Source organism: Octopus bimaculoides, chromosome 20 (genome assembly GCF_046866305.1).
Source record: "Octopus bimaculoides isolate indiv1 chromosome 20, ASM4686630v1, whole genome shotgun sequence".
Lineage (NCBI taxonomy): Eukaryota > Metazoa > Mollusca > Cephalopoda > Octopoda > Octopodidae > Octopus > Octopus bimaculoides.
This window is the reverse complement of record NC_142947.1, coordinates 40,984,465-40,995,780: the sequence shown is the minus strand read 5'-3', so window position 1 is coordinate 40,995,780 and position 11,316 is coordinate 40,984,465. Positions and strand designations below refer to the sequence as shown.

General features: G+C 39.0%; 1 protein-coding gene and 1 long non-coding RNA gene across 7 annotated transcripts in view; one reads left to right on the top strand and one right to left on the bottom strand.

Moving 5' to 3' along the window:
• The window catches only part of LOC149131694 (uncharacterized), a 194,116-nt gene that overhangs the window by 27,501 nt on the left and 155,299 nt on the right, over positions 1 to 11,316 (top strand). The gene's annotated exons all lie outside the window — the stretch shown is intronic.
• LOC106870453 (breast cancer anti-estrogen resistance protein 1) overlaps positions 2,218 to 11,316 on the bottom strand; it is a 112,926-nt gene continuing 103,827 nt past the window's right edge. For all 6 annotated transcript variants that reach the window (XM_089338420.1, XM_014916553.3, XM_014916554.3 and 3 more), the window contains one exon: positions 2,218 to 7,140. In XM_089338420.1, the coding sequence (XP_089194546.1) occupies positions 4,540 to 7,140 (2,601 nt within the window). In that variant the 3' untranslated portion in view covers positions 2,218 to 4,539. The remainder of the gene's footprint in view (positions 7,141 to 11,316) is intronic.

Here is an 11,316-nt window from a genome sequence, read left to right as displayed (position 1 = left end):
CTAAAAATAAACAGTCATATCTTCAGAATCTTGAAGCTACAAGTTAATACATGATCAATTTTAAAACACACGGATAAATAAGCGATATATTTGATAAATCAATCAGAATGCTACAGCTTTAAAAAAGCATTTTGAAACAGTTTCCTTTTGTATGTCAGAACACCCAAATGTTGAATATGTACTCTTGTAGCAGATAAAAAGAGAACAAAAGTCTCAAAAATATCAAGTATCAAGTTAAAATAAATACCACAGTAAAAGAGACAGAGATAGGAAGGGGCGCTGTCCATTGCAATAGATGTCAGAGATAATATATATACACATATATATATAAGACATCATACCCTTGTTACTAGTATGCTCCATATCAGATTTGTAATGAAAGCCATTCTAACCATCCTATTTTTCTCTATCAGACAGTGTGTCTAGAATGACATTATACAATGCTCCTGCTTTTGTTTTCGTATGGGCTGATAATTTGGCTGCTATTTCTAGTGTCGTGTGGCTCAGTGGTTAGGGTATTCGGTTAATGTAATTCCTTGGGAGAGTTACAGATTGAAACCCTCTCCCAATGCATTAAATTCCTACTTACTAATCAATGTCCTTACCTACAAAGGCATCTAAACAGGTCTCCAATTTGGGATTAGTTACTGAGCTACAGCTGTGATGAGATAGTTTTGTTTTTTTATCTTTAGTTATGATAGATTTAAATATTCCTTAATTTACTACATTAATGTTGAGTGTCTTGGTGGTCTCGTGGGTAGAGACATAATTAGACAGCCACATTGAACATCCTCTGCAGGGTTCAATCCTACCCAGGGCCTGCATTAAGGGGTCTTACTAAAATTTTTCATTTCTTTTTTAATCTCTAGAGATAAAAAATGAAAATGTTTAATAAGACCACCCTGTATATATATATAGTATATATATATATTATATTATATATATGGTGTCACATAAAAAGCACCCAAACCACTCTATGAAGTGGTTGGCATTAGGAAAGGCATCCAGCTGTGAAAAAAACCATGTCAAAACAGTGAAGCATCTTGCAGTTCTCAGGCTTATCAGCTCCTGCAAAATTATCCAATCAGGCAAGGATGGAAGACAGATGTTAAATGATGGTGATGATCATGAGAAGATAGAGAGATATTCGTCCAAAGTAGTGAACCGGTTGTATAAAAGGAGGGTTGCATGGGATGTCTTGCAGTGGTATGTTCCAGATCTTTGCACCTTGATAGAAACCCCTGTCGTATTACTGATACCAAAGCTGTATTGCACAGGCTTTTGCCTTGGACAACGTTGGTCATTGTGGATAGAGGAGTCTTGTATGCATGAAGAACTGCAAGTCAACAACAACAACAAAAAACACCACATACTCTTACCCAGAGTCATGTGTTAGAGATGAACTTTCCAAGTACAGAAACTCACCTTAAGCCATGACCAGCGGCAGATTGGGTCTAAAAATATTGGTTGCCAGGAGACTAAGGGGGCTCACTAGCAACTACAATGGGGCCCACCCACAACTACAATGCTATCATTTAATTTTTTTTCTTTTTTATTCAAAGTATTTTTTTCAACTGTCTACAAACACAGCCAGGCTGAAATAATCAATGCATTCTTCCAGAGGTGAATAAAAAGTTCTCAAACTTGAGGGGAAAGGCCCCTTAGACACTAACATGGACCTCCATATATGGATTCTAATGGCGCAGGGGCCCACTTGCCATCAGACAAGCTGGCAACCTGGCCAGTCCGCCACTGGCCATGACCAAACAAGACTATGGACACAAATGTTGTTGCTGGCACTCCGTTGCTTACGACGTCGAGGGTTCCGATCAATGGAACAGCCTGCTCATGAAATTAACGTGCAAGTGGCTGAGCACTCCACAGACACGTGTACCCTTAACGTAGTTCTCGGGGATATTCAGCGTGACACAGTGTGACAAGGCTGACCCTTTGAAATACAGGCACAACAGAAACAGGAAGTAGGAGTGAGAGAAAGTTGTGGTGAAAGAGTACAGCAGGGTTCGCCACCATCCCCTGCCGGAGCCTCGTGGAACTTTAGGTGTTTTCGCTCAATAAACACTCACAACGCCCGGTCTGGGAATCGAAACCGCGATCCTATGACCGCGAGTCCGCTGCCCTAACCACTGGGCCATTGCGCCTCCACTTGGACACAAATACACACAAACAAATCTACAAAATTCAGTACACAGCCAAGTATAAGTTTTTAAACAAAAATATTTATATTTAAATAAAAATCAAACTGCCAGAGAGTTTGTTTAAATAAAATAGTCGTTATTACTATATCGTAGTTATAAAGTTGATGTAATGACAACAACAAAAATGAGTACCTGATCAAACAAATATTTAAGTGTTCACTCGTTTATATTTTAACTTTAAATATCATTGTGACCAAAGTTTATTTCATAGTCTTTCTGAGATTTATCAAATAAATACCAGTAATACACTGGAGTTTTGATTTAATCCACTGCTCTCCGTCCCTTAAGGATTCTTACTCTTGTACCAATGTAAATCTCAACCATTACTTTCATGAAAGGTAAGAAAGATTTTTGGTGCCAGTTGTCTTGACACCAAACTGATAGTTTCTTCATGTGTCTCTTAGTTCAAAATTGAACTTTCACAAGGATGGTTGGGAGCAGGGCAAGGGAGTGGGGGCTACTTGTCCTTCATTACTCTAAAATAAATATCAGTAATATCCTAGTTTGGTTTATAATTAATTTTACACACTCACCTTACAAAATATTAATTATCATTGTGATCAGATCTCATGAGAAATATCTGTTCCCTCTGTTACCACTTGCAGGATCTTTAAAATTAACATCAGTTATATACTGAGGTGAAATTGCTGATGTAAACACTTTCCCTACAAACTGGCCAGTATGAGGGTCAACATAATCTACAGGTCATCCCACCCCTTCCCACACTAAACTTTCTGGCCTCAACTTATGCTTTTGACAGACTCTTTAGAACATTCGACAAAATAACCGATGTATATGTTTCGGCTCTTTATAAACTTTTGAGTTCATATTCTGTCAAGGACAACTCTGCCCTTATTCCTTTAGAGGTTTGACAAAATAAAGAACGAGGCAAGTACTTGTAAAAATATAATGAATCAATCTCCTCCTCAACAAACTGCTAGCTTGCCTTGTGCCTAAACTAAACACTAATATCAGGCAGTGGAGGTGTAGAACAGCAGAGAGTTGAAAAGAATGACAATATTTAAGTGTTAGTTGTGCTTCTCTGGCAAACAACTTGGTCTGACACCGTGTGTTAAAACTGAAGCAATTACATGATGGAAGAATTACTGTAGCCATGTAAAAACACTTAAAAATGATAAATTCACTTTTTATTTCTGTCTTGAGGGGTCAAAATTTTTGTCACATAACTGCAACCTGGTTGCTATGACACCTAAAGAAATATAAGGGAACCTAACAGATTTTCTGCTTTATTTCTTTTAAAGATGGCTAAAATATCTCTTTCATGATGCAATATTTAATTCTGCGCAAATCCTACAACGGATGATTTCACTTTTCATCCCTCCACAATCATTGAAGCACATACCAGTCATATATTGGTATTAATTTAACAGCACACCTTTGCAAAAATGTATGTTTTTTTTTTACCATTAATATTAAAAATGCTTCTTTTCATTATTATTATTTTTATGGAAGGTAGCAAGCTGGCAGAGCCATTACTGCACCAAGCAAAATGCTTAGCAGCATTTCTTGTTCAAATGCCGTAGGAGTCAACTTTGTCTTTCATCCTTTCGGGGTCGATAGAATAAGTACCAGTTGAACACTGGGGTCAATATAATCGACTTATCCCTGCCCCAGAATTGCTGGCCTAGTGCCAAAATTTGAAACCATTGTTATTACTATTATTATTTCAACAGGCTAATCGCAAGCCAATTATTTATGTTTGAGCGAGTCATAAAAGAACAATTAACAAACACCTCAAATTTTCTTCCTTCTTATATAATTTCAAGAACCTTCCTCAGAATCTGAGCTGTTTCTAACAGTGCCATCTACCAAAAGAAATTCTTTACACATTGTAATTCCTTACTTCATATTCCATGTCTTTATTTTAGTTGTAACTGTCCCCGCAAAGCACCCATAACAACTGTTATTTTAATTCTTCTTCTTATTATTGTTATTATTGATAAAGTAGTAGTCAGGTACTGGGAGTCAATGGTATAAACTAAAACCCTCCCTCAGAACTGTTGGCTTTGTGCCTTTGTTATTATCATTATTATTATTATTATTATTATTATTGTTAATTATTTATGTGACTTAGAGGGAAGAATAAATACAGTAATCTCTACATGTAGCGATGGGAAGCTTGGGTTTCACATAGAGATAATCCAAAGTTTCGTTTGTATGATCCATGAAAAGCAGTTAAAAAGTCAAAGGAGAATCAGTCTTCCTGTTTTTCCCGAATTCCAGCATTTGATGCACATCGCATGAGCATCAACGAAGGAACATGACAGTTGATGAGAAGAAATAACATTTGGTAAAAATCATGTCAAAGAAATGAGGCTTGACCAATTATATTCTTCAGTTCATTGGCAACTCTAAATACCTCTTTGACTCGATTGACCATGTCTTGCACTGCCTGCACAGATGGATAATATATTGCAGCTGTTTTAGTAGCTGCTACTGTTGATTTGAGATTGTTGCACAGTAGTGTTGTGCAGTGCAGGATGCGATTGCGGAAGTCAGTGTCCATTAAATTCCGATGAAGCGTGTCGCCGATGTACACCATTTTTGTGGCGGACAACACAACAAATTTGCTGTTGGAAATAAACACTTTTGGAGTTTGGATGCTGTCGATGCAGTTGTAGAAAGCCTCGATGGAGTTGTTGAGTAATGTATAGTGCGTGTTCATCTGTTCCGAGTAATAGAGCAAAACTTGCCGGTCATTGGGGGCCAGGCGTTTCATATGGAAATTGTTCTCGGATACAACTCCCCCATTTATGTTTGAATTGTAACCTGAAACATCAGTGTTGCTTGTGGTATTCACTGGTGTCTTTAGTTCCTGGTCAAAATCTATTTCAAGAGACTTCGATAATGATACATAATCAAGCCCTCTACTGATGTCCTGTACCTCTTTTGAATACTCTGTTGAATTGGCCAATGAAAATGGTGAATCAACATCTGATCGGTTGTTGATCTCTTTGGTCCCCGTGGAAAGATTTAAGAGGCTAGATGATCCTAATTGCATAGAGTTGATGGCCGCTTCTAATGAGGATACAGGGTCATTCATGTTATTTGGTTCGGATTTTTCATTGCCCTTTTGAGATTGTTCCTGGTCTTTTCGAACAGAAGTTTGTTTTGAAGGAACATCTGTTGAAGGGGTCACTACTTTTTCAGGGCTTGGGTCCCGTGTTTCCAGTTGAACATAATCATATTCCAGAAAATCTAAGGAGTCTGGGTCCTCCTTCTTGGAGACGTTTATTATCACAGGTGACCTTTTCGAAGGTATCGTATCTGGCTTGGTCAGCAACGTCAGCTGGGAAGGAGTAGGAGGGAGTGGCCGATTGACTGGGGGTGGAGGAGGGAGAGGGCGGTTCTGAACACTGCCGCTACTGTGACGGCGGCCATGGATACTCTTTGAGAATGCCTCCATGCTTCCAATACTACCTGACTTGGTCGGCACTGGTACTACTATACTATCAGTTTTGTTGAAATCTGTTTGAGATCCAGAAATGTCAGAATTCTTGAAGAGAAGCACGGAGTTTCCCTGAATAAACGAAGCAAGGTTGCGGACGTCAATCGTAAGCGTTTTAGAAAGGTTGGCTATCTTTCCTAAATCGTCATCCTTAGCACCATTGCTACTCACCAGCAGATTTATCTGCCACTGGATTGCAGAAAGATTCTTGATGCTAAGTAAAATCTGTTGTAAAGCCTGCTGAAGAGGCGTCAGCAACTTGTACAGTTTATTCACAAGTTTACGGTCACATTTGCTGACAGAATTTGCTAGAGTACCCTCAGCAAATTCTACAAAGTCAGCCAAAGACATCTGCATGTTATCGGCAGCTGCTCTTATGTCATGGAGATTTGGTTCCAAATTATTTCTCTGGCGCCAGGAACTACTGATAAAGGGTGACATTTTGTTGATGGCTTTCAGAACATCTTGCTGTCTCTTGACCAACAGGTCCATAGCCACGTCTTGTGCAAGTGGAAGTTCATTGTAAATGGGGATGTCAGAGCCACGTGACCCTGTGCTACAGGAAGAGAGTCGGCCGGCATCTTGACCATCTGAAGAATCAGACTTGGCAGAAATCAAGGAGTCACGAGACACTTGTGGAGGAATATCATAAACTGAAGATGCAGCTGTAATTACTGGCTTGTTATGAGGTGATGCAGCATTTGTCACTTTACCAACAGGTGGTGCTGCAGGTTTACTAACAGGTGATGCACCTGGAATTTTCTTTAGCTCGTTGTTTGAACCAGCATTTTTAGGTGTGTCGTAGAGTTCTCCAAGATCCTGTTCAAATGCGAGTGATGGCATATCAAAGTTGTTGGATGGTGGTTCAACTGGTGGCAGATCATAGTCTTCAAATGCTGACTTGGGGACATCGTAGTCATCCATGATCGCTGAATTGGAAGGTGATGGTGAGGTCTTTGTATGCGAGGGCGGAGTATCATACAAGTCTAGAACTGAATCAAACTGTTGCTTTAAGTTATGAGAAGAATGGTCAGGTGGAACGTCGTAAACAGCAGATGCATCCAGACTGGACCGGGCAGAATCGCAGAGGCTGGATGTGTTTGATGATCGTGGAAGACTCTGGTTCGATGCACTGCTAGACAAAGTCATAGTGGACTCAGTGGATTTGAAAGATGCCATGCTTGATCGGTTCGATGGTGGCACATCGTAGGTGTCGCAGTCATTTGAAAGGAAACTTTTAAAAGAACTGTCTGCTGGTAGAGATGTCGAAGGATAATTGCAGATAGACTGGTCTGGTGACTGGTCAAACCTTCTCTCTTTTGGAGTGTCATAGTTGGCTTGCAGATCAGAGTTGGAGTCTGACGACTGTGTTGGAGGTACATCATAATCTTCCGGAGTGTGCCGGACAGGTGGGTGGTCATATGTTGGGCCTCCAGGGTCAGCTTGTTGACCAACCTGGAAAAGAAAAGAAAAAAATTATTAAATTTTTCTGAATGGTTATCAAATAACAAGCAATTAAATAACTTTAAAATTTGTTTTAAAATTTGGAAACAGTACTGAGGGCCTTAAAGGGTAAAAACTCCCTTTAGTTTTGAATGAACGTGGGATTGCACCTAGAAAGTTACCCTTTGAGGCATAAGTAGGGGCAAGGTTGTTTATGGAAGACCGGCAGTCACCCATGCATACCAGCCTCTCTTCTCCATGCCATTGATGTTATCCAAGGGAAAGGCAAAAGGGTTGATACAGCTTGGCACCTGTGACATCGCAACTCATTTCTACAGCTGAGTAAGCTGGAACAACGTGAAATAAAGTGTCTTGCTCAAGAACACAACACAGCCCAGCCCTGGAATCAAACTCACTACCTGTTGATTGTGAGCCCAATGCTCTAACCACAGAGCCATGTGCCTGGACCTTAAAGACATGTCAACTATATATATATATCGTTTAACGTCCGCTTTCCATGCTAGCATGGGTTGGATATATATATATATATATATATATATATATATATATATATATATATCCCTGCTGTAAGGCCTTATTCCCATACACGGCAGCTTAATTTAATTCGTCCTTAGCCGAAAGACATCTGTTGCTTTGCCCTGTTATTATTCCTACTGTATTTCTGTAACATTTGTTTTTTTCCATCCTTGTTTTTATATATATTCGCTACTTTCTTCCAAGGAATCAAATGCTCTTAGCTTAGTTTTTCCTTGGGGCTGGCCAGATTGGAGCAATATCGAGAATAACCAGCTGAAATCGCAAAGATAACTTGGATCTCGGCTGAAGAGAGAAAACTCCGAATGACCTGTCTGTGTTTTCTTTGTATTGTCTATCTGTATGTTTTGTCCCTATATATATATATATATATATATATATATATATACACCAAGACCAGAGACCTTGAAAACTGTAATTAATCTTTTAATAATGCCAAGCAAAGATAGGACATTTTTAGCACCCAACAAATCCACCTCAACTGAGATGATGTAAGAGACAACTCAGCAACCTACGGTGAAACAGAGGGCTTTAGAAAGGGCAAAAGGAAATGAGAGAGAGAGGGTAAGATGACAAGCCATAGATACACACACACACACAGCAACTTGAATAAGAAGTAAAACGGTGGTAGACTAATGAGACCAGGCACAGCAGAAATGACTTAACGCCATCATTACTGAAGCAGAAGACAAAAAGGAAGTGGAAAAATAGGAAGAGAGGATCAAATTCCCCAAAGCTTACTCACGATGGTGGGGATGGTGGTGGTGGTGGAAACAAACCAGCACAGAAATATAATAATAATAATGGTTTCAAATTTTGCCACAAGGGCAGCTCTTTCGGGGAAGGGGATGTGTCGATTACATCGACCCCAGTGTTCAACTGGTACTTAATTTATTGACCCTGAAAGGATGAAAGGCAAAGTCGACCTCGGCAGAATTTGAACTCAGAACGTAGTGCCAGAAAAAATATTACTAAGCATTTCACCCGGCATGCTAACGTTTATTATTTCTTTATTGCTCACAAGGGGCTAAATATGGAGGGGACAAACAAGGACAGACAAAGGGATTAAGTCGATTACATCGGCCCCAGTGCGTAACTGGTACTTAATTTATCGACCCCAAAAGGTTGAAAGGCAAAGTCGACTTCGGTGGAATTTGAACTCAGAACGTAACGGCAGACGAAACACTGCTAAGCATTTCACCCAACGTGCTAACGTTTCTGCCAGCTCACCGCCTTAATAACAATGATAATAATAATGTCTTTATCTGTCACAAGAGGATAGATGAGGGGACAGACATTACAAGGGCAAATTACAAAAATGGTAGAGGTGGCAGTGGGGGTTATACAGAAACAAACATGAGAAAATGGCCATGAAAACTAGTGTAAAATAATAATAATAATCTAAAAGAAGGGAAGTGTATCCTGCAGAAAAGGGGGAAGTAAATGTCAGTGAAGCAAATTATATAAGAGGGATATCAGTTAGTGTCCCCTTCTCCCAAGGGGCAGCATTTAAGGAAAGGAACAGGAACGAGGGAGTAGTGCTTAGTCACATGTGCACTCACACGCATGTATGTGTATACACATGCATGTATAATGTATACACACATGCACACGTATGTTTGTATACACATATGTATACCCATTCATATATACACACACACATATATATATGTGCATACATACATATGTATTTACACACATAAGTCTATACACATGTATACACATACAAACATGTATGTTTACACACACACACACACATGTATATACATACATATATGCATACAAACACACACATTTATACACCCAAACATGTTTACACACACACACACACATATATATACATACATAACATATATATATATATACACACATACATACACACATATACATATATATATATATATACACACATACATACACACATATATATACACACATACATACACATATGTATATATATATACACACATACATACACATATGTATATATACATACATACATAGATACACATATGTATATATATATACATACATATATACACATATGTATATATATATATACATACATATATACACATATGTATATATATATATACATACATATATACACATATGTATATATATATATACATACATATATACACATATGTATATATATATATACATACATATATACACATATGTATATATATATACATACATATATACACATATGTATATATATATACATACATATATACACATACATACATAGATACATACTATACTATACAGATACCATCAAAACGGTATATATTTCAGTCAAATTCTTTAACTGAATTTCTTTAATATTCCTTCTAGGATATGAAATTTGGAACCCTTTCTGATTTCCCACGGGATGTTTTAGCTCCCTGAGAGGAAGGGTAAACTGTTGAGGCTAAGTCATTAGGATACGGGGTACAACTAGTTAAAGGGGCAGTAGATCCAAATACAGGAAGTAGTAAAAAAGGCAGATTCTTATCCAGCCATCTGCATTATGTTAACTCTCAATGACCGAGTCTATGTAACTATAAATAGGTACCATAGGGAGGTTTAGAGTCCACTACTGAGTGCTGTCCCAAAGAGACTTTTGGGGGAAGTCTGGAAAAATTTTGGAAATTTTCCAAAAAAATTTCTGGAATTTTAAGCAAAGATTTCCAAGGGTTTCCTCACAGTTTATACAATCTGTTAAAATCTCACCCTTTCACACTGCCTCAGCTATTCATTATTCCATTTTTCATTTTTAGTTTTCTGTTTCTCAATTGCTCATTGCTAATTTCTCAATTGTCACTTTCTTCTTCTGGTTCATCCCTCCTGTCATGTCCACAAGTGCCCTGTTGTTGGCACTGCGTCGCTTACAACGTCGCGGGTTCCAGTTGATCCGATCAACGAAACAGCCTGCTCATGAAATCAACGTGCAAGTGGCTGAGCACTCCACAGACATGTGTACCCTTAACGTAGTTCTCGGGGATACTCAGCGTGACACAGTGTGACAAGGCTGGCCTCTTTAAATTACAGGCACAACAGAAACAGGAAGTAAGAGTGAGAGAAAGTTGTGGTGAAAGAGTACAGCAGGGTTCGCCACCATCCCCTGCCGGAGCCTCGCGGAGCTTTAGGCGTTTTCGCTCAATAAACACTCACAACGCCCGGTCTGGGAATCGAAACCGCGATCTTATGACCGCGAGTCCGCTGCTCTAACCACTGGGCCATTGCGCCTCCACTACAAGTGCCCTGACTCATTCATATACTAACTTTTCTAAGCTTAGTGTCCCCTGTTTCTTCCCAACACCATGCTCTACTCTTCCCTTTCACCTTCCCGACCCCTTCTATTAACAGCATTACCCTGTTGTCTCCAAGACAATACATAAGGGAATGAAATTAATGGAGGGGGCACTATATCCCATGCCAGGTGTAGAAGAAGATTTCAAGGCCAATTATAATGATTTTGTGGAATTTCTCAAGAGCAAGGAATAGGTATGTGACATAAAGAAAGTCTCCAGTAGACCTGGTTGTGTGGTCGGAAGCTGTACTGGGGTTTGTTTGGGGAGGTATTCTCTTGTTCTTTTCTTTTCTTCTTTCATTTTTTTTTACTTGCTTCAGTCATTTGCCCATGGC